Here is a 24,999-nt window from a genome sequence, read left to right as displayed (position 1 = left end):
CTCTTGATCATAGAGAAACCCTTTCCTCTTCTGAAATTAAATATCGGGAGCATGTATCTCTACCAAACCCAGTTTAGAAACTACAGCACTATTTGACAGTAATGACAGGAAAAAATGTCATTTTTCCTTGAAACTAATATTTCTGGCAAAGATCTATCTCTTTTCAAGAGCATCAATTTCAAGCTATCTGCCAGCTGTGTCAGCACAGCTCACATTACAGCCGTAACCAATTTCTTGAGAGTTACTCCTCCAGAGTCCTTCAATCTGCACATCCAGCCCATCCACTTTGCTTACACAAGGACTCCTACCAAAGTCAATGGATAAGGTGAAAAGGACTTTTTTTATTTTGGTTCTGAGATGCTTATTTGAAGGATGCCTTACGCTGCACAACTCTGCAACAAAGGAATTTGCTACGTGGTCCATTCTTCAGAACTGAGTTACCAAACACAAATATTTCTCTAAACTCAAGAAATTTAAGTTGAAAACAAAAAAGAACTTACCTGGCACTATTTTTTCTTAAAAGCATCAAGGAAGGCTTCTCTCTGAAATTATGCCCCTGTCATGCCCAGGGCTTCATGAAGTATTTATCATTGGATCAAAAATAAACTGTTAGATGCACTGCTTGAACACTGGATGTTATTATCCATCATTAACGATTTCACAGCTAGTGATTTCCAAACTTGTATTGAGCTGACATGCACAGCAAACACTTCCCAAGTTTCAGGAATCAAGTGGCCTCTCTCTGCACTGCCATAATGCCCAGATAAATCATTCCTCTGCCCTGCTCCTGAACCCTGCCATAATTCCTTCTATACCACACAATTTGAAGTGGCCAATAAAAACTCAGAAGCATCCGGGAGCTCGGAAAGTGAGAACAAACTGAAATGGATCTAAATGTAAAATTAACACTATATAAGCTACAGTACTGTCTCAAGTAAACATTTTAATACTCTATTATTTGGGATGCTGTTCTAGAGAGACTGTAGGAACCTAGATACTGAATTAACATGCAGCTTGCTCTGGGGTACATGAGATTTTATTTACCTAGGGCTTCTTCAAAATTTATTCCAGAAACAAGCTGGAAACACCACGAAAATTAGGCTTCTCTTCTGAGACTTGCAGTGCCACACATGGATGATGATCAGAATTATTATGAGGCTGAGCTACTCTGCAAGTATCACTGCTTTAGTTTTCATCCCAGCTGCATAAAGAAGTGCAGAGGAGAATTAATAACATAGTAACTGATGGATTACATTTTCTGCTCACATTTTTGTGAGGCCACTTCTCATTTTCTCCTGAAGGAGTTGGCTGGTTATTTAGGTTTCAGTCAATTCATGGATAAGTAGCTGGTCAAAAGATGGGAAACAAACAGGAAGAAAAGGTCAGTTTTTAGAGTGGCATCCCCCAGAGATCAATGCTCATGTCCTGCTGGCAGTGTCTGTAGAATCTATAATACAGGCTGAACTGGGAACATCTAAAATTGTACTAGAAATCTAAAGGTATTCATGGCAGTAAAGATGATGAGGATTTACCAGAAAAATTTGCTGAAGAACCTTATGATACTGAATTGAAAACTGATAAAATGTCACAAAATTCAGTGTTATAGTGATGCACACAGATTAAAATGCTCCTGACTTTACATAACAACACAACTGTACTAAGCTGTCACAAGACAGATCATGTAGTTACAGCACAGACTTGGCTCTATAACAATATCAACCCCCTGCTCAAAAGCAGAGGAAAGGGAAAAATGGAATGAAATTGTAAAAATAATCAGGAAAAGGAGGAAGCACAGCACTGCTGAAACCTAGAATATTGCTGCATATTGCTTACTGATCACAGTCTTGATCCCTCATTCCAAAAGGACACTTTGAAACTAACAGACAGAATGGGTGATCAAAGGTACAGAATAAAAGAAAGTAAGAATGGTCTATAAAACCCTGAATATAATGGATCAGATAATAGATGGAGAGAATAGACCCAAAGTACATCAAACATAAGTGGCAAGCAGCAGATTAAAAACATTCCCAAAACAATTTTTTTTAAAAAAACACATTGCTACAGGATGTCACAGACTCCAAAAATTCAAACCTTTCCAAAAGCTACTAGGTAAACTTACAGGAGAAATATTTGTGAAGGGTATTACACACAAAGACCTGCCTCTGATTTAAAGAAGTCTTTGAGCCACAGAATGCTGAAAGCTCAATAACCTGCACTGAGAATGCATTGTGTGCACAGCATGTGCACTTATTACAGAGAATCTGGAATTATTCCTTGGAATCTCCTGCTTTTTTGCCTTTTGGAGTCATGCTTTGGTGCTCACTGAAGCTGTTTCAGTTAGGCCATTACTCTCTTCCCATCATCTCAGTTTGTTTGCAGGTGAAATATAAGCACATGGTTAACAGCGTCACTGGAAAAAGTCAAGGATGCATATGTCAACAGCATTTTGTGGGGAAAAAAAGTTAAAAAAATATTTTAAAAGTTAATTTTAAAGGAAGTAATCTGAAGTGAGGTGTTTGATGGGAAAGAGTGTAACTGTAGATGGGTATCTGAAGCATCACAAGTCATTTTTTGTTGTTGATTCTATGACTACATTCCTATATCTCTACCATGTTCATGGATATCTTTTGTGACCAAACCTTTTGACAAAAGGAAATAATCAATTCTGCTCTTAGTAAGTTTTAGCAAAGGAGAAAGCACTGCATACTAAGGAGAAGAATCTGTAAAAGTTTTGCCCTGAGTGTGGGGGCTGACTCCTGGATGAGCACGTGGAAGTCTTATGTTTGCTGCATAGAGACACAACACTATCTCATAAAGATTTTAGTAACATCTCTTTCATCAGCAATAATTAATTGCACTTAGGAGAAAAAAAGGAATAAAAGTATTCCCAGACTGCTGGGAATCATGCAGGTTTCATGTCTAAATCAGCCCATGCTGCATAAAAGTATGGTTTATATATCTATTGAAGGGGAGATGAGAGAACAGCTGCTGATGAAGGAGAAGCAGCTGAGACCAGGGCCATGGATCAAGAAGCATGACAGGGACCAGGGATGTCTCAAACACTGAGCACTGTGTCCTGCCTTCCCATCTGGGGACAGAGGGACAAAGACAAGGAAGGCTTTGCCAAGGCAGGGTGGGCAGTGATGCTAAGCAGAGGACAGGATGGTATCAGGCTTTTCCCCAACAGGCCAAAATGCTCCCAGTGCCACCCTGCTGGTTTTCCAAAGAAAATAAATGCATGAGCCCCAGATGCACCCCAGCACATCTGTCTGCCAGCCAAGCCCAGACTGGAGGCTTAGATCCAATGGGAATTTAAAAAGCTTGGCTGGAAGGAAGGCAGGATGGGAAAGACATCCAAGGCTAGGTCCAGTCCCCTCCACATGGTCTCTAGTGTCCCTTTTGGCACTGTCACCTGCTCACTAGCTGTCACTTTAGGAAATGCAGGTCTCCCACTGTCTTGTGTCTGTCTGCTAGTTCTCTGCAGAGATCTCAGGGACCATTGGGCCTCTACAGATACACAGCTGGTCCCTTGCCTATTTCCCATGTGTTTAATGAAAACCAGTACCAGGCAAAGCAGAGAGATCCTCTATTTCTCCTGAAGAAGACCTCAAGATGCTGCTGCACTTCTGGGCCAGGCAGCAGCTCCTGGCCCATCAGGTTGCACAATTTCAGGCACAACACAGGTTGCCCAGCTGGCAAATATTTGGGCTACTGGGGAGACAGGTATGGGGATGTGGAAGGCTTATAAATGTTTTGATATTGCATGAGGCCATAGGAGCATGGGAGGGATCTAAACTTTAGCAGGGAAGTAGAAGAGCTGAAGCTGGAGGTATTGTGAAGGTGTCTGGGGAGATTCTCAGAAGATCAGAAGATGACCTACAGGGGTTTGCAGAAGGCAGCCTGAGAACCAGGGTAACTGTGGCATGAAGATGCAGCTGATGTCTGTAATGGAGCACTAGGACACAAAGCTTTATTAAAATAAATAAATGAAATAAATGTTTCCCTCTCCTCTGACCCTGGAAGGTATCCCACAGATTCACAGATTTTTTTTCTGAGTAGCAAGAGACATACAAGGGTCATGGAGTCCAGCAGAAGGTGCAACACAGTGTAGTCAGACACTAACTGCACAAACACAGATGAAATGTATTGCCAAAAAAAATGCCAAAGAAATGGACGTACAAGAGTAGTTTTCAGTCCAAGCAAGGGCTGCTTCACAACAAAGCTTCTCTGATGTTTCTATTTGGTGTGGTGACACAGTGGCAGTGTCCATAGATCACTGCAGTGTGGCAGAATGCAAATTGTTGAATAATAGGATAACCATCTGTTGGATGATGAATAGCTTGGCACAGGAATGTGGCCAAGCCTTCCTGCAGATAGCCACATTCACCCAGATCTCTGCCAGCTGCCTGAGCAAAGGGCACTGCACATCAAGCTGGTTTCTATGTCACGCTCATCTGCAGCTCACCAGAGCACAGCCCTGACTGGTGAGCCTGAAGGCAGCTCCAGTCACACCAGTGGCAAGGCCAGTTTCATATACTGGTGTTTATACTGGTGTAATGCTGGCTTACAGACACTGAGGATCTGCTTCTGGCCTTTTCAACAATCACACTCCCTAGTGTTGCACTTCCTAGACTTTTGTACTTTTTCCTGTATCTGGACATACTTTAATTTAGGCTGTTTGTGAACTGTGGCACTGGAATGCCTTTTGTTCTGTAAATCAGTTGGATTTACACCTTGTAATCCCCAGATGACTTTGAGTTTTTCTGACAGTGCATCATACTAAATCATCATCTGAATGGGAATAACATATTAACATAATTTATCATTCCTGCACCTTGCTCAGGGGATATTTTACTTTATCATATAATATGTCACTTCCATGACATATTGCAGTAAGACATCATCAGAAGGAAACATTTTGAAGTAATACTTGGATATCAAGGCCAGGTTGGAGGGGGCTTGGAACAACCTGGGATAGTGGAAGGTGTCCCCGCCCATGGCAGGGGAGATTGTAACTAAAAGGTCTTTAAGGTCCCTTCCAACCCAAACCATTCTGGGATTCTATCACCATTCAATGAAATCAAACTTGCCACTGGTGCTAGACCAGCTGTGGTTTACTTTATAATGACACCCTCTAAGCAGTTGGAACTCTTGCATTACCTTCATAAATTCACCACAAAGCGTCATCAAAGTAGCTGAAAATTGACCTTTTAGAATGTCTCTACAAAAAACCCAAAACCCAGCACATTTATTTCTCTTAAAAAACCCAAGAAACAACAACCTAGCTCAGAATCTTGGAAAACAAGTTCAGGGGTTTTTTAACCATTATTTTTAATTCAGAAACAATAATTTAGTAGAGGTAGATTTCCAAATGACAAAGCTTCTTAAAGCCCAAATTTGCTGAGAGACAGCCATTTTAATAATTTCCAGCATTCAGTCACAGGTGCATGGCAGCCATGCTTACATGGAAACTTGCATTATATATGGGTGCAACTTCCGCAGGAAGCATCTTTTTGTACTTTATGTACTGACAGTTTCTTCATTTTTGAACATCTGAGATACATTTATATACTGAAAAATGAACATATGCATATATGAATACAAACTTAGGAAATGGATTTTCAAATCTCTGGTGGACAAACAAAGAAATGCATTGCTCTAGCACAGGAAGCTCTAGCCCAGCTGTGCCTGCAGCATCCTAAGGCAAACTCTTTCAGGTAGAGTAAATCAAAAATATTCAGCAGAACTTAATGACATTTTAGGAAAATACATTCCCTACTCAGCCTCTAGGTAATTAACATCCTACTCTTTTGCTCCCACTTGATTTCTGCATTATGACCTTGTATACTTAAGGAAATTAAAGCCAAACGGTTTTGATATCAACAAAGTTATGGAATACTAATGCATGCTGTTGATTTCTTGTTGTTAAGGTCTTTTCTGTAAAGTGCTAAAGTTCAACCTTATCTTCAAAATCTGTATCACTTGAGAAGAAACCAACCCAGCATGCTAATCAAGACAATACTTATTTTCATGCTCACAGCAAAGTAGGATGTATTTTCTAACAAATGCATTCCTCAGCTGCTTGTTTTTGGTGTAGACTGGAAATTCCTGGAGCAGCCTGGTTATCATTCTCAGCAATTCCCAAAAAAACAGTAAAAATCCAGTGAAAGAACTGAAGGAAAAACTTGAATCTTTCAGAGGATGGGGATCATACTTTTACCCAGTAAAATAGCTCCATCAGGATGAAAAACCTTCAGGTAAACTCAGTGTCCACTGATTTAACACCACCAAAAACAACACTGGAAAGAAGCCACCATTCCTTATCAGCACCTTCCAGAACATTACTTGATCTTTTCCAGGTACCAGAGAGCTGACTAATTACAGCCTTAAGAATGTGCTCTGGGAAATTGATACAGATCAGTCCTCTATCCTTGAACTTCCACACCTTCTGGAATAGTCTCTGAGACTCTCCCCATGACTACAGCATCAATAGCTCTGGGCCATGTATTCTTCTAACCTGTGAAAGGGAGATTAGGCTGCACTTTTGGCACAACTCAGCTTAATTTAGAAAAAAACAACCACAACAAAGTAATGCTCTCTATTCCCAATCACAAAAGAGTTAAAGAAAGCAATGAACAATCTTTTTTTCATGTGTATTGCTTTTTGCAATATACACAGTGTTTCCATGGACTAATGCCATAGCATTTTATTGCACATTTGATCTTTTTTAGTGCTTCAAAATCTTTCAGTTGTATAAGATTTTCAGCAGTGGAATACAGACAATTGCTGCTTCATTAAAAATGTATAGCAAAAATAAGCATGAGTACACTTAAATAATTTTGTTTATTTTGGCACTTGAGGGCTGAAAAGCTCAGTGTTGAAAATGCCTTCTTTAGATTCATGATAATCACAGCAAATGCACCATACAAAACCTCAAGTCAGATAAACAATCTTGTTTTTGTTTTGTTGCTCAATTGTCTTCACAATTCCCTAAAAGTCTATAAAGGTTTTTTTTTCAGGTATGCTGACCAGTAATGATTTTTCCAAGCACTGTAACCAAATCTGCAGAGTTGTTTTTCACGCTTCATATTTTATGTGTGTTTCCAAAAACAAGAGGTGATTTTGCTGAAATGATTAAACATGAAAATGGTGCAGTAACACTGCTCAGCCATTTTGCTCCTCAGCATCTTTTACAGCTCCCAACTAACTACTCTCATGGCAAACCTCTGAAGAAGCTGCTGTCTCCATTTCACAGTGGGAAAAACAGAGACAAAAGTTGAGGACCATCAAATATTCTGAATACCTGCAACTCCCACTGGCAATAACTGGATTTCTGGATGCTCATTGTTACTGAAACCAGGCTGTAAATGATTTATATGGTTAAACCAGCAAGGTAGAAGAGAAGAATCTCTGAAATAAAGTTTTAGCTTATGCAGTTGCTGAGTTCCTGGGCTGTGCCTTCATCTCACATGTGACTTATGATAGATTTTTTACTTATAAAATAGAACAAAATAATGGTCTACTGCTATGAATGCTTATGTGGGGACCTTTCTCATTTGCAGTGTATTCACTTCAGTAAAAAATCCACATACAGATTTTAAAGAATGAAATAGTTACAGGCAAAGTACTAATTTGGTATGGAAAATCACAATTATTCTCAGTATGCACCTAACCAGGAAAGGATAAACTATGTGACTCAACAAAAGGTATTACTTCTAACAATTCCACCTTGGAACACTCTTTATAATGCTTACCAGTCCTGCATTATATTCCACATGCAATGGAGAAATGTTGCTGAAATTATTAAGCCACAGAAACACATATAAACCTCTAGGCTGTTAAATAATGAATCATACTCAGTATAATAAATCAAACCTTTTCCTCAGTGCAATGCTGTGTTGCATGTCCCAAAGTACAGAGTGTTGATCTCCTGCCTCAGATTTTGTAAACACTACAAAACCAGCAGAATGGCATTCAAGCTCTAGGATCATACAATCTGTTGTATTTTTTTAATTTCTCTTTTTCTGTTATTCAGCTTGCATGCTAACTTTCATAATGGAAATTCAGCTTCATATTTTAGGCTTGGATTTGTTTTAGGGTGGTTTTTTTTTGTATGTGTGTGTGTTTTCTATTAAGTCTTATTCCTCTTTCCATTAATTTGATTAAACACACATCAGCAATATTAAGCTGCAGGAGGAAAACGTTGGGTTTCTTGTGTTGCTCTGGGACTTGTCATCAAGCCAAACTCACAGATGTTTCAATGAACACACAGCATTTGGTCCACTTCTAGGATAAACATCATATTTTGCTTTATCCACACTGTCATGACCCTGGATAAGTAAGCAGCAAGATCAGCTAAGTCCCCTCACCTACTCTGTACTTTTGATAAGCTGACACAAAGCAGGAAGCAAAAGTGAAAGAGGCAAAATTAGGCAAAAGGGAAAAAAATCCATGTGATTTTCATGCCTCATCCCAGAAGACTTCCTTCTTTGAAGATTTGTTTATTGTTTTCCCTGTTGTGGCAAGATACATATTTTCTTACAAACAACAAGGCAGGTAGACGTAGGAAAAACTGTGAAATTCTATTTAGCAGCTGGGTAGAAATGTGATAGCTCATAAGTGCATGAATAACCCTCCCAGAATCCTCATGGGGTCTCACCAGCTTCTGCTGTGCTCTTGAAAGATACTGGCCTATAAAAACTTGGTAAGACAGAAAACTGGGAATTGGTATTTTGAAGGACTCTGACATAAAGAAAACAACACATGTGCCTACATGAAGGAATTGCTCATGAGCAATGAACAGCTTGGTCCGTGGAGATGTCAGCAGCACAGCAACTGCAAAGAGAAGTGTGTGATGCCAATGAAACCTGCAGGAGCACTGAACAGCTGGGAGGTGCTGTTCACATGGGCCATAAAACCGGTGTTGCACAGCCAGCAGCAAGAGGTGTGTGCATATTAGCCATGAAAAATAGCTTTTTTACCATCAAAAAATCTATCAAAGTATACATCTCTCTAGCAGCAGGGTAAGATCTTGGGTGGAGAGAGGTAGGTTCCTCATAAAGGCCTGTCCCAGCCTAATCTCCCATGAAAACAATTGTGGGCCCACTGGAAAATGTTCACTCTATTTTCAATTTGTATTTTGAACAAGTACTTTGAGGGGGAATTTTTAAGACCCACGTCTTAAAGGTTTTTTGTGAAAAGCACCACTATTTCAGTGCCATGATCACTCCAGCAGCTGAAGCTTCCCAAACAAAGATAACTCAGAGTAAAATCACCCATTCTGACAAGAGAGATGGCAGCAGTTTGTGGGGCCCAGCCTGTGTGTCTGCTGTAATTAAATTTGCACACAAATTGAAGCTAGCAATGAGAAAGCTATTTCTCTTAATGGAACAGACCTTCTGGACAGAACTTTCAGAGCCTGAGGTAGTCATCTGTATTTTGATGAATCTTTGGCATGCCACATCAATCTTTACTTAAAATTTTGTATGAGCTTTAGATATTTCTATTTTACTGCAGAGATTAGCAAAGAACATCCCATCATGTACAGCTGACTAATACAAATACTTTTTGCTCCTTGTTGTGTCACTCATCCAGTCAGGAGATGGAGCAATAATAGGCCCTCTTAGAACAGGAAAAAGGCAGCAATCCTGTAGGATGGATATTTTCATATTTCTTTGGGTTTTTAGGTGAAAGCCCTGGGGGAGGCTCCAGGTTTCCTCCAGCTTTACTTTTGAGACCCCTCTGCTTGGGCTGCCACTGGCTCTGCTCAGGGAGGGACACAGAAGGGAAGATGTAGCAGGCAAGAGACAGCCTCAAGAAGTTTGTGATGATCTGGCAGCCAAACCTCAGAGAGGAGAGGAAGAACTTCCTAGAGATGAGAAGGCACAATTCATAAAGTCCCTGACTAAGCCTAACCTTCAAGCAAGAGCTGCATTTGTTTTCCCCAGAGTTCTGGCTGATGCAGGGTCCTGTCACAAGCCTTTTGTCCTCAACTTCCAATAGGGACTTAAAGCCCTGATGAAATTAAAATATTTAACCATGAAACCTGGTATATTCTGCATGTCAAAATGACCCTTTAGATTATTCTGTCACATACCAATGGGATACTACTATTCTGTGGAATTAGTTGTTGCAAAAAATATGTCAAGCCTCCTCACTATTCTCTCCTAACTAAGAAGCACATGTTATTTATGGTCCTATTTCTGACAGAGGCCAAATGTTCTATATGCAATTGGAAAAGAAAAAAAAAACACATTAAAACCTCAACAAATACTGAAGCTATGGATCCAAGCATATTTCTTTCAAGAAGAGTAGCAGATCTGCTAAACAATTTATGAGCATGACAGTTTCATGAACTTTTGGCAGCTCTCATTCTGAGAAGACTGAAAAGAAAGTCTGCACACACAGTGTGCATTCATTTCATTGAATAATTTACAGTGTATTGTGGTGTGGGGTTTTTTCCCTTTTATTCTATAAACTGAGCAAATTTCAGAAGAAATACTATACAATGAAATATATTCCTTTTGTTAGTCACAGCTGTTAGGTGTATCTTTCTATTTGCTCCCTTTTTTCTATACCTGCTTTTATTGTGACATTGCTGTACCATGAAAAAAAAAAACAGAATTTGATCAAGAGACTAAAGGAATCCCAGAAAGTTTTTCCATCTTTCTGATAAAAGAAAAAGAAGGGCCTAGTCCAAGAAAGGTATTGCTCACAAGAAATAATCCATTTATATGGTACAAAGCATGCCTTCCTGTTTCAGAGGCAATACCCAGCATCAGCCTGTCCCCAGCACAAAGGAACAAGGGGCAGAGATGAAATCTTGAGAAGCAGACAGGCAAATGGACAAGGCCAGACTCACTAGAGAAACAAGAGCAGAAATGCTGCTGGCTTACTCTAGTGCAAGTACAAGAGAAAGCCAAGAGTTATTTCAATTAGCACATGGAATAAAATTGCCATTTTAACCTGGCAATTCAATGCCCATCTCTGATCCTAAAGCCAAGGGAGACTGTAGGAATCCTGCTTCCATTCTTACCCAGAAGAGCTGGCTATAGGAATATTTTTTACATTTTTTGCAGAATTTCCAGTTTATATTAAACTGGAAATTCTGCAAAACAAAATTTTAAGGCTACATGGTTAGGCATAAAAATTAAATAAAATAATTAAACGTGTGTAATTACACAGTGTTAATTAGAGATGCTGGAATAGGGATCCTTGACTTCCCTGGAGGATTTGTAGGGTGCTTTATTGACTTCCTCCCCTTTTAACAACTCCAAATGTTTACTGAGTAAATCTAGACCAATATACTATATATTCTTTCAATTTAGAACAACACAACTGAATCACTGGTACTCAAGACAGATACACACCAGCTCTCTCAACTTCTGGGAATACATTTTCATCCCTAATCAGCATCTGCACATTTGAAGAGTATCCTGAGTAAACCACAGTCCCAGCACAGGAGCAGTTTACTTTCAAAACACATTTGAATTACTTCACTCCTGTAATGAACTATACTAAACTTATTAGGAAAAGATTAGGCAGAGAGCTATTTCTGAGAAAATTATCTCAAAAATCAGACCAAGGGAACAAAGACCAAATTAAACTTTATATCAAGACCATTTACTTAAAGATGTTGTTGAATACATGATCTGGCAACTTGAATTAATTATTCTTGCTTGTTAGAGAAAAAGCTGAAGAGAGTCTCTTCACATTAGGTACTTTCACTAAGCCAACAATTTCACTAATAGTTTGGTGAAAATTCAGTGATCAATTCAGAGAAATCTCTTTAAGTACATTAAGCATAATACAAAAGTGACACCACAATGATTGTGCAAGGCTTATTCACTGACACAGAATGAAACCAGGGCCAGGGTGATGGACATCCCATGCTTCTCCAGGCAAAAATGACTATGAAAAGCGTGTCTGCCTACATATTTAATCAACAGGGCTGCTCCTGTAATTCTGGGAGTGTATCGGAACTGAAAACCTCTCTGTGTTTAAAAATAAAATAAATTAATCTGTAATCATGACATTGCTAAGGAGGCTGAAATAAGAGGAATGGCCAAGTGTGGTGGTTGACTTGCAGGATTTGGGCATGAAATTAATATTGGAGTTCACTCAGTGTGTTATAATGATGAATTTAAGGGAGGCTGTGTAAAGAGAGGCAAATATTTTATAATTGTTCCCAGCTTCCTCATTTTGGAGAAATGGTTCTAGCATGTTTTTCTTAGGCTACAACTGGTTGTTTACCAAGTGTTCTTTTGTACAGCTACAGTGGGAGAAAGAGCTCAAGGTAATTGTTCATGCTGGATAACACCTTATCCATGTTTAGGAGTATTCATTTCAGGAGAAGTTCTGAAGATTTGGGAGTTATTCAGCCTGAGTAAGGATAAGCAAGCTTCTAAGGAGATGTGCAACACATTTATGATAAGATTTACCCTAGAGCTTTATTTTAAATAAAGAGTAGGTGACTGCATTTTTATTCAAAAGGGTCCATTCAGATATGGATCTTCAAGAGGGAATTTAAATAAAAAGCAGAGTGCCTGATGGAAAAAAAAAAGAGATAGTTCCAGTTCCAGAGGGTCTGATATAAAACAAGATACAATGAAAAGAGGAAACAGAGGAAGCACTAATAGGTAATGCACTGAGAGCGAAGACAGAGGCAGATAAAAATTAGGGTAGAAATGAAAGCACAGTCAGTGATGTTGAGTTATGGGGGAGCATGATAAGTCTCATCTCAAAATGCACTTCAGCTAATTTTAGAAAAACAATGAAAAATCATAACATTAAGCATGGTGACATTACTAAGAAGAAAACTAGATCTTCCATGTGAGTTCAAGTGTTTATATATCTCTCTTTATATCCAAATGCCACACATTTCTTTGTGAGGGCAGTTAAGCATGTCCATCTAATACCTTACTTGCAAACAAAACTATTTTGAGATAGTAGTGAATTTGAGTTTTTTAATGAGTCAGTTTGCCAAATCTTTTACTCCACAAAACTGACCCAGGTCCTCACTGAATGAATTTCTGAAATTTGAACTGTCAACCAAAAGCCTCATATGAAACAGGCAATGATATGAACCTGTGAAATATTTTATAGGACACAACAAAAAGCCATGAGGTTTCTTAAGAGTAAAAATTCTTTCCCCCCGCCAAGCCCTCATAACTGAAAACAAAATTCTGTGGCTCTAGAGCAGAAAAAAGTGGAACAAGGAGTCCAGAATTAAAAAATATAATTTCCTTTTCATGCACTAATACACACAGTTACTGCACATAGATTTTGGAATTACTTCAAATATTGTAAATTAGAAGTTTTGCAGTTTTGGTTTTTAAAAAATATTCTGTTAATGAAGAGATACTTAATATTGGAAAGCACAAGAATCTGTGAGCCTTTAAGCTGAGGAGGATACAGCCACAGTGAGGCAGTCAAGGACAAGATACCAGATTTGCCTCTAGAGCACTTCCAAAAGCGCAAGGAACAGATCAAATATTTTAGATACTAAGGGCAAAATCCCACAGTGCTTAGTCAGGCAAAACTCCCACTGGCCTCAACAGGAGTTTTGCCTGAGTGAGTACTGAGCAAAGACTGTGATGTCTGACCTGAATTTCTCAGAGTCACACCAATCTAGCATGTTGTTCAGCCAGACGAGCACCGTGCCGCAATATTCCTGCGACATTCTGCTTAAAGGGAAAACCAGAAATCACAAACTGGGAATCATCCTCCCCTCCCAACCCCCCCTTATAAAGAAGGGAAGAACTCACAGCTGGGCAAGAAGCTGCTATCCTGAAAGTCTGCCAAAGAGCAAGCCTAAAAAAGAATGCAAAGAACTAAAAATTTACCAATGCAAAGTTCTGAAAATCTGATCAATAAGGAAAGCGCACAAACGAGATTCCCAAGTGCTTGTGTATGACTGAAGAGAATCTAGCTTTCATTCTTGTAAGCAAAAAGGCAACAGTGAAAAGCTTCTTTCTGTAGTTATCCTTTTGATTTAGGGCAAATCAAAATTCCTACATGGTCAGTGGAAATTCCTCTGCTTGATTTCACCGGGGATTAATTTAGGTGAATAACTAGGTCAGTCTTATTCCCAAGTTAACATTTCTATTACAGAATATGAAAGTAGATTAAGTTTAACACATGTATCTACTTTGCTTCAGAAACTTCCTTCTGTAATTACAGAATCCCATTTACAACAACTTTGATATCATGTACAGGAGAAATATTAGAATTAGTATCAAAGTGAGCAGAAAAATTCATCAGCAGGTGAGACATACATTTTTTTTTTTACTTCCTTCTACTATCTGAAGTGAATACCTAAATCTTGACAGAAAGCAATCAGGCCACAGGTTCTCCCAGAAGAGATTATGAAACATCATTACTCCATCTAAACACAAAAGCAAAAATCATACTAGGCTGGAACTCCCCCATTTCATATTTCACTGGATCTACCCTTTGGCAGATTCTTTATACAAAGAGTAGTTGAGCAATACGGAAAGATGCTCCTCTGTTATCTGTGAACTCTTCAATCAATAATGTATCCTAAACCCTCCCAGGTGTGCAATATTACCCAGAGAAACAGGCAGAATCATAGAATCATTTAGTTTGGAAAACACCTCTAAGTTCATCAAGTCCACTCATTACCTCATCACCACTGTGTCCATCACTAAAACACATCCCTAAGTACCACATATACATGGTGACTCAGCAGATATCAGCATTATGAATACATAATGCTGATATTTGCCCCCAGAAAATCCCCCCTTGTACTCTTCACCTAAGTAAAAGAAGAAAAGGAATCTAGTTTTCCCCAGACTTCTGTTTTGAAGATTGGATATCAGAATCCCAGGCTAAAATCAATTAAGATCTAGTCCTTGCTAAATTAACAGAATTTGTTTTCTGTGTTACCATTTATTTTCGTGGAACATGAACATAGATAGCATCTCTGAAATTTTAATGCTTCTTTCTCTTTGATAAACTTCAAATTGATGACAGTCATGAAGAAACACAGGCCTAGCCAGTCACATGCAAATACAATGTAGGGTAATTCCTCAGCAACCAGTCAGAAAACCCTCCACCCCTTAAAAAACAGTGAAACCATATGTCAGATCTTTAGCACACAGGAATTCCCAACTCTGGAAAATAAACAGGATTTCATCACAATCTAGCAGCACTGCTGAGAATTTCCCATCTCTTCCAGGGTCATAACTCTTTGCTGTCCAGCTGACACAGCCGGCTCAGTGCAACACACAGTACAGGAGGGGAAATGAGACAGAACCATAAATGACCTGCAGCAGCTGAAGACACAGGATGAGTGTCCTCCTCTCCAAGCTCCTTCCACATGAGCATTGAAATATACACCTGAATTGTGCCTGAACAACTGACTGCTTTTAAATAAGCAAGTCCAACAGGTGGTTGGTTTGTTTTGTTTGGTTTGTTTTTTTTTTTTTTTTTTGACTAGAGTCAAGAATTCATTTAATTATACTCATGGACATAACACACCTTGCTGTGTAATATGTCAAGATTTAATTCTGAAGCTTTACAAAAGCCTGGTGAAGCCAAGTGCCTCAAGTTTTCAACCCAGAAGTTTTATATGCCTGTATGCAGAGTAGTTATTTTTTACAGTGGTATTTAATGTGGCTCATAAATTCCCATTGAGAGTGGTACAAAAATGAAAACGAAAAATCATCCAGATCTCATTTCCTTTCACCTACCAATAACTAAATAAAGGAGTTAGAGCTGAGCTGTTTGGCTCACTGGAGTTGAATGGTTTTCTTTTCCCAGTAAATTACTTACCTCTTGTAAGCACACAATAAACAAATTTTATAATAGTTTATTAACCCATTTTTGAAAGGTACCAGTAGTTTTTAATGGGAAAAAAAAATAACACCTACATGAATAACCTACATTCTTTTTCAAGGGTTTCAAGAGATTGTCCTGCTTGTTCTATAGATCAAAATACCATAACCTATGGGAATTACTGTCAGCTGACATGCTACTGAAAACAACTGCTTTGACCTTAATGGACTGCCTTGGAGCTCATTAAACAGTGTATCAGGAGCTGTGCATAGTGCAGGCGTGTTCCAGCACAGGAAAGGTATTTTATGATTTACTGCACCTTGGTCAATACACAATGAATACTAAAATCCTAAGTGAACTGTGAGCCTTCATTTGCAATAAACAAACCAGGCATTCAAAATTACATTCATTCACAGAATTAGCAATAGAGCAATAACTTTGGTTTTATGCCAGTACACCTACTTTTTTACTCCTCAGTGTGGATAGTATTGTTCTGAGTGAATAAAGATCTCACAAAAAATGTATAAGCATGTTCTGCATGTTTACAATAGCTTCTTCAACTGTAGCTTGAAAATTACAATTCTTATTAAAAATTATAAATGCATGCAATCAAATCCCAGCTGTGTCTGAAATTAGATTAATATTCTGAAAATTGATAGCTTTAAAAAAATTCTATTAACAGTAAGAGGAATTTACAACAAAATGAGTGCTCATAGTATGCAGTGCATGTATACACACACACAGAAGTGTGCTGCTTACATTTATTGGGCTGGTTTCTAAGGAGAACAGTGTGCACAGACCATTTTTCAAGGTCTTTATGCCCAGCTGAGAGATCAGTAACTCTGGTGCCTTGGTCAGCCCCATGTCTTTTCAAAAACACCACCTGTAGCTTTCTGAGATTCACAATCCTCTTTTAACTCTTACTTTAGAAATTATTTGTGAGTGCATTGAGTTTTTCCACCTCCTCTGTCCTTGCACAGCTACTTAAGATTTGCTCAGAGATGTAACACTGCATCTTTGTATGGAGTGAATACTGGCAAGCTTTGAATCTTACACCAAAGACAAACTTGACACTCATGACTCTCTGTGAGAGGAAAAAAATGCAGCCACCTTCAGGGTTAAATGTCAGAAACAGATGCATCAATTATCTCCTAAGATGCAAAGATCCCCGAGAGCACCAGCACTACAGATCTGTAAGCAGTTCATTCTCAATCCTATGAACATTTGTAAATAAAACCACTGAGAGATGTTCAGAGTCCAACTGAGAAACAGCAAAAGCACATACATGTAGAATTCAGAACTCAAATTTGTTAATATAACAATGGGAGGAGGAGCCAGAGAGACAAAAAGCTGAAATTCAAGCTACAAGAAAGGCCGAGCTTGCAAATCTTTAAAGGCAGCATCCTTTAGATTGATTACACACCAATATATTCTTCTGATTTGAAATTAAATTGGATTACAATGAATGATGGATGTTGCTTTGAAAGCCACATTAGGAATAAAATACCACCTTTTTTACAGCCAAACTTGTGTTGAATTCATCAACATCATAATTTTGGGAATGAAAAAGTGAAATGCAAATTTCCAACTGTATTTCTCTGCCAAATCTATATCTGAAGTTCCTACTTGGAGTGGTGTGGAAGAAAAAAGAAGGGATGAGATTAAGTTTTAAAATTGAATTAGATCATTAAGCTCCTTTTAAATTTCTGCACATCTAAATGCAAATTTGCATGCTTTTTGTATGCATTCTCAAATCTCAAATGACTGTGGAAGTGAGAACTCACAGAAATGCAAAGTTTGACAAAACATGGAGAGAGTTAAATTTTACATTCCTGTCCTGGGACCTTCCTCCTAAGGGTCTGCTTTTATTGTGGTCTTTTATAACCTTTTTGTTTCTATTACTGTTTTTAGGAAGGGTTAAATAAACCAGAAAACCTCTAGGATGAACTTAGGATCACAGCTGGATAAAAGCTGAAGAGAGAATTTGAAAATTAATGTTTCCAAATGTTTAAATTCTGTCACATATTTTCATCTTCAGGGGCTGTGACAAACAACAAAAATAAATGAAATAAACAGCAAGCACCACACCCTGCACTGAATGGCTCAGCTTGGGATTTCTGTTACTTTTAAACCCACAGCTGACCATGTTTAAAATTAAATGAATATACAACAACTAACACAGTCTATCTGAAAACAGAGATGCAAGAGACTAGATGTCCTCTGTATGGACAGAAATGCTTGTTTATATACTAGCAATGTCCTTTTATGACTAACTGTTGCCTTGGAAACCATTACTAAAAATGAAAGTTTTGTCTCCAAAGGCAAAGCCCACATAATACTCCGTGATACCAAAGTTTGCCTTATCTTTTCCTGATCAATCTGGAACACAAAGATTTGCAGAAAAATGTTCCTGGGCTTTAATTCCTCCTTCCTATTCTAAAATGGTATCTTGCTGTAAATTTTTTTATTCCATGTAACAGACAGGAATCAATATTTTATTTCCTAGAAGCCCTCTCATCAAAGACATATTTACATCCTTTGTCTCAATAGGCTAGAAAACAAAAAAGATACATTTACACAATAATTGACCACTGCAACACAGATATAGAAGTCTATTTATATTTGGCTTACAGTGTGTTGTAGATAATTTCCAAGGAAAACATCCAATTGTACCATTCAGTTTCTGACACCAGGACTAAGACAAAAAGGGGAAGATAAAATAATCAGTTTCCTCTGAGCACTGACAGTGCTGTACAGGAAGATGTGAGACTAAAAATACCACTGTTCAATATGCAGACCCACTCTGTGGATTTCTTCCAGTTACAGGCTATTATCAGTAAAAATCTCTGTGGAGGGAAAACATAAATTCTAAAAGTACAAGAATCTTTGAGAGAACACTGAGTGTTTAACTTTCTCATGTTGAAAACACAGTATGGAACTAAAGAGTTGCTATAAAATCCTCCAGGAATACACATGGCCTGCTGTTGGGAAGATGCTCATGAGGGGGAGAAAGGTCAGTGCCAAAGTGATGGGCAGTGAGAGCTGCAGGAGGATTTGGCACCCAGAGTGGGCTTCTTGTCCCTCCTGTTATCATCAAAGCCTTCCCTGAGTCCTCCACAGGCATTGTGACAAATCTTTCCTTCTTTGTGTCCCCACCCTCTTCTAGTCAGAGTTGTGCTGAGTCCTTTTAAAACTGACAGGATTTTTGACTTCCCGCTGAGTGTTCCTACAGAGAAATCTTCTGGACTGGCTCAAGGGGAGCAAGACCCCAAGGATGGAGCCCACTGAAGACAAGAGCACCCCACAGAAACCTGGCTGTCCCCAGTTCACAGAGAGTGAGTGTGACACAGCACATGGACTGCAGCTGTCAGTCTGTCCTCAGGAATGAGGGAAGGACACTTCCCAAGGACCACAGGTGACAGGAAGAACTAGGCAGGCTCTGCCACAGTGACTGAAACACTCAGTGTGTGAGGACCCACTTGCAAGGACAGGAAAGCTGGAGTTGAAGGAATAAGTGATTTGAAATGCTTTCCATTCCCCTTATACCTGACTCTGTTTCTTTGAGCTCTTCCCATTTACAAAGGTTTTGTTCATGTCATAATGGTACACAGCATTTTTCCACCTTAGTTTCAATGCTTTTTGATCTTCTTTGGGGGGTTCATGGTCCAAACAGATTCACCTTGGATGCCTGGCTGCCACAGGGAGCTGCCACTGCCATCAGCCTCTGTGACATCCCCTCCTGCTGGGCATGCTCTGGGTACCTGCTCAGCAGCATCTGATAGTCCAGCACCAGCTGCAGCCTTGGCAGGGTGGAGCAGTGGCTCTGAGGCACTTCTGAGTTCTACACCTACACCAGGCTCTCAGGTTTGGGTGAAAAGGAAAACAGGGAGCATTTCAACAAAGCCTGTTCTACTATTCAAGTAAGTCCTTCAGCACAGATAAAGGAGAAAAGGAATATGTCATGGCACTGTTTGTGTTTTTCACAGCATAGCACTTCCAGATTAAAAGCAGCTCTAGCCATGATGACCAGGACAGGCACTAACTACTGTGCAAAGCTAATTGTCCTGTGTCAGTATCCAGCAGAAAATTACAGGATAAATAATAGCTGAAAGCCTCCAATTCTCAATTGGTGTCTTCCCTGTACCTCAGTGGGAAAAGGGCTGCCTGGCCATTCCCAGTGCCTGGCACCAGCTGGGGCCATTAGCCTGGGCTCAGAGCTGAGAGTGTCACTTGACTCCTGTCACTTGGGCACTCGGTGCCAGCTGAGCCCCTCCCATGGGCCATTAGCCAGCCTCAGCTCTGGTGTGAGAGCCTGTTCAGCTGCAGCCGTGTTTATCTTCCCTTTCAAGCCTCCTACTAAGAACCAGTGTGAAGCAAAACAGGTTTTGAGAACTAAATGAAGGAAATTTCTGCTATAAAGTAAAACCTGGGGTCTTTTTTTCCCCAGCTGGCATATTAAAACCAATAGAAAACCTTGTAAAGTGACTTGTTTTCCTCTAAGTCAGCTTACAGTATAGAACTTCTAAGAAATGGAAGTTGCAGCAAAATTATCAGAACACCTCTATTTTAGGCCTAAACTAAAAGCAAATATATATTCTACATATATAAATATATAAGATCTAAAATCCCATTACAATATCTTAATTGAATTCAGTAGATGCACCACAATACTTACTGCAGTACAGAGAAATTAGATGAGTTTCTTATTTTGGCCATGCATCACTTTTTAAAGTGGAATAGAAAAAAAAGGGTAACATAAATTATTTAATGTTCATTTATCTTCTCTATTACAATTCTGTCACTGTGCCCTATCATGGGAATACACAAATTCTGCACATTTTGTGAGAGTAGTAATGAGAACGCATTCTGCCTCTGAAATAGTTTTAGTTTAAATGATAGAGATGAAAGTTACTCAAAAATCAGCTTGCAATTAACTGTTGTGATAATAATTGCATCTGAAATGTAGTTTGGTATCAGGAAAAATGGTGTATTGGGACTTGTCATTTGTCTTCTTCACATTCAGGAATTTTTCACTTCACTGGAACCCCCCTACAACATCACCAACCAAAAAAACCAACCCCAGCTCCCCTCACCCAAATCCCATTTTCCAGTTTATTCGCATTACAAAAGGAATTAAGTATTAATAAACTGAGACCTAAACCATGCAAAGAAGGTCCTTCATGCCCTGCTAGAAGATAAACTTCAATGAAATGAAATTAAAATTCTAATTTATGAATGCAAGGCTTGCATTGGCAGCGTGCTTCCAAAAGTGAAGCTGGTAAGATTCTCTCCTCTCCCATCTCTCTTTTACCAACATATCCTTGTAAACAAACACAAATTTCCAGAAGAGGAAACAACATGGGAAAAGAGCCTCCACAGCCAACAAAACCACAAAGAATGAAAAAGGTCTCCCACTTTTACTTGCACATTTGCTTAAAATAAAGTTTTGCCAAAGTTTATTAACACATCCCTTAGCCAAAAATCAAAACAACTTCCCTTAGCACTGCCAGTGTGTTTGCTGAATCACATGACTGAGAAGGGAACAAAGCCAATTCCAACTGTTCTTCCTGTGGCACAGACAAATCTGAACCTGGAATAGTGTTGGAACCCAGGACATTCCTCTGGCTGCCCTGGAGGGCTCGAGACCCTGGCAAGGAGCTCAGAGACCTTGGCATGGACTCAAAGACACCTGTGCCTTTGATTTTAGCCCCTGGAAAAAAACTACCAGCTTTGTGTGAGGATTTATAAGCCACAAAGGTTGGAATAGAATGATAGCTAATTTGTCACAGGGTGAAAAAGTGGAATTTTGGGGGATTTAGAATGGGGTTCAGGAGGCAAGATGGAGGAATCTGGGCGTGTCCTGTCCTTCTTCTTCTTGTTGTTCTCCATCTTCTGTTGTGATGTTGATACTTCTGGATTGGTTTAAACAAGAGACAGACTGTCTAATATAGGTGATAGGTATTGGAAAATTATTGTAAATAAAGTACACGTAGTTCTTAGTATAAAGAGCCAACACCACCCCAAGGGCAGGGACTGTGCCTCAACCTGACCTGCCAGACAGACCTCAGCAGGTCAGAGAAAGAATGTTATAGATAAGAGAAAACAAACAACCTGGAGAAGCAGAGCTGAGGAATCTCAACTTCTTCTTCGATCACGGGGCTGGGAAAAAAGACTTTTTAATACCTGGGGAGCCATTCCAACAACACGAAACCCAAGAGAATAGAAGAGGCACCAGGCAATCAGCTGCTCAGATTAGATAAGAAACTCACACTTGTGGTGTAGGCAGCTTCGGGGTCATCCTCCAGCACCCGTGAGAGGCCGAAGTCTGAGACCTTGCACATGAGGTTGCTGTTGACGAGGATGTTGCGCGCCGCCAGGTCCCGGTGCACGTAGCCCATGTCCGACAGGTACTTCATGCCAGAGGCAATGCCCCGCAGCATTCCCACCAGCTGGATCACCGTGAAGTGCCCGTCGTGCTTCTGCAAGGGGACAAACAGCACAGCTACTTCCCATTGCTTCATCCCAGTGACACCAACCACAGCTCTGATTTAAAACACGTCTGTCACCCTTCCAGCAAAGCTGCACACTTGTAAGCTTGGTTTTTTGTGAGGATGTAAGTTGCTTGGTAGTGCATCCCATCACATCTCTCACTGTGCAGCTTATCCCCCTTTCCTCCACGTTTTCACACATTTCACAGTCTTCCTGCTGACAACATTCAATTGCTTTCATACCTGGTTACTATGAATGCCTTCCCCAACACTATTTTTAGCACAAGAATGAGAAACAACACAAATTTCTTCACCTATGGCCTCAGGAAACAAAGAACCCTCTTTTTATTGTCTCAGCCTTTATTGTCTGCATTGAGGTACTGCTGTTGCCTCACTTTTATAGTATTTTTTTGGGGAGAGTTTGTTTAAAAAAAAAAATCCCAAAATAACCTGAAAAAAAAAGTGGGGCTTTACCTCATGCTGCTTGTGCACTTTATACCTAATCTCTGAACACCAGATCAAATGGGGTGGAATTCAGGAAATCAGCTTTGCCAAAATTTTCCTGGCAGATTAAGATTAAGCTCAGACCCATGAATGCATTAAAGTTTTTGACACTTTCTGACATCTACTGTAAATAGGAGTTATGCCATTAACTGTGCTTGCCCAGCTGGGAAGCCTCACTGGGCCTCAGTTTCTCCATCTGCAGCACCAAAGTTGGCACTTCCCTGTGTCCTGCATCAGACAGCTCCTGAATTATGTGGCAGTGGGGACCTGCACAGAAATGTGATCACAGGCTCTCTGCCTTGTTTAGACCTGCCCTCTCTACCATTCACAGCAGACTGCTTGTAGGAGTATTTTTGTGACCTGAACTGGCAGACATTTAACTTCTCATGGATTATTCAGTGACCCAAGGCTTTTTATGTTGACAGGAACAGCCAAACAAAAACAACTCCTGCAAACAAGTTAACCTTCCATTTTCTCTTTCAACACTTCTAGCACTGGGCTACAGACAAATAACAAGTTCTGATCAGCAGTCAGAACACTTCTATAGCTTTGCTTATGCATTTAAGCAAGATGATTTTTATAAGGGAAGAAGCTTACAGGAAGTTCAGCAAATCCATTTGATTCAGCAAAGCAACAGGCTGAACTATGTTTAGCTTTATCCCTGGTCAACAAAGTATTTCAGCATTCCCACAATGATTCAATGATTTGGGGACTGTATCCAGCTAGTCAGGATATGAGCATTTAAAGACTATGACAAAAATCAGAAAGCAAATGGTAAAAGGAGGATACAAACACACCTTGTCAGCTAGATGACCTCACTGCCTTATTTTACTTCTCAGCAACACTTGTATTTAAGGAGCCATTCCAAACACAACAGCCACCTCCCAAGAAAGCACATTTAATGACACTTTAAAACCAGCTATTTACAACTGATTTAGAGCAATTTCTTTCCTCTTGAATGTCTCAGTGTTTTATATCAGGGCAGTAAAGCTTTTCTGTGTCTAAAATCTCCACACTGAAGTAGAGACAGCTCTCCCCAGGGAGACCACACCCTCCCTCCTTGTCACCATCAAGGCCACAGGTGAACACCTGGTTCTGCAGAGGACACTCAGCTGAGGCTCAAGACAGAACTTCTATGAGTCCCCGACTACCAGTGACAGATGTTTTCAATAAGCTAACTCCTTCCAGCAATTAAGAAAAGAGGGACAAAATATTGTATTCTTTGAGCTGCTTGCTGTAAAGGACAGGAATTCTAGCCAATATTTTTGTAATGAGGCCACATGGGATTTCTGGGTTTGCCTTTTATTTAATAATTCTAATTGTTCAATTGATTAAAAAATGACAAATTTGGTTGCCAACTCTTCATACTTACCATGGATGAATTACTTTTTTCAGCTAACCGTAGAATTAGGATTTGGAACAAAGTGCCACCTGATTTTTGCAAAATGACCATTCAAGCCCCTCTCTACCCCCACAACAAAGCATCAAACTAAGTCAACCCCTCAAACCTCTAGATTTTACCTCCTCCTTATCCTCCTTAACAGCTCCATTTTTTCAACAAACCTCAGAGTCATCTGCAGCACCTCCCTTAACCTTTTGTCTTCTTGATTGCAAGCATTCATTCCTTCCTTTTTTAATTTCTGCTCTTTCAAATCTAGACCATGCTTGGCTGATTTTTCATAAAACATAACCTTTTGTCTGCTCTTTCCAAGTCTCAGTACTTGCCTTACCAGTATAGCAGTAATGCCTGAGTTTAAAACAATCTCATGCTTTTGCCATTCTCTCCATCGTTCTTTCAAGTTTTTTTGGATTCTGCCTTGACACAAAAAGTTAAAGCTTCTTATCTTCACTGTTAAAGAAATGACAGACCTGCTAATGTACCAACTGCAATTTTATTCTGTCCTCCTTCTCCCTCTGGATGTTTCTCAGAATCCTCTACTGCATCTGTTCTCCTCTCTCTTTTCTCATGCTTGGTTTTATATTTTTTCACTGCCAGCCTTGCAGTTGGACCAACTACATTTTCACTGTCAGCAGAACAGTCTTCTCTCAATCAAGTCTCTTTGTAGTCACTTCTGCATCAGTTTCCATGCCAGCTGTCTCCCCTTACAATCTATAAACTTATCATTCAATACATCAAAAATTTTTCGATGTAAGCTGATCAGGAGACAGACTATGAGCTATATTTAACCTTTGGAAAATTCAGCTAGGT

General features: G+C 39.5%; 1 protein-coding gene across 3 annotated transcripts in view; it reads right to left on the bottom strand.

Moving 5' to 3' along the window:
- Positions 1-24,999, bottom strand: part of EPHA6 (EPH receptor A6) — a 359,369-nt gene that overhangs the window by 17,297 nt on the left and 317,073 nt on the right. For all 3 annotated transcript variants that reach the window (XM_050972812.1, XM_030234872.2, XM_050972823.1), the window contains one exon: positions 22,068-22,277. In XM_050972812.1, the coding sequence (XP_050828769.1) occupies positions 22,068-22,277 (210 nt within the window). The remainder of the gene's footprint in view (positions 1-22,067; positions 22,278-24,999) is intronic.

Source organism: Serinus canaria, chromosome 1, assembly GCF_022539315.1.
Source record: "Serinus canaria isolate serCan28SL12 chromosome 1, serCan2020, whole genome shotgun sequence".
Taxonomy (NCBI): domain Eukaryota; kingdom Metazoa; phylum Chordata; class Aves; order Passeriformes; family Fringillidae; genus Serinus; species Serinus canaria.
The sequence above is the reverse complement of the archived record's forward strand: the minus strand, read 5'-3'. Positions and strand labels throughout refer to the sequence as shown.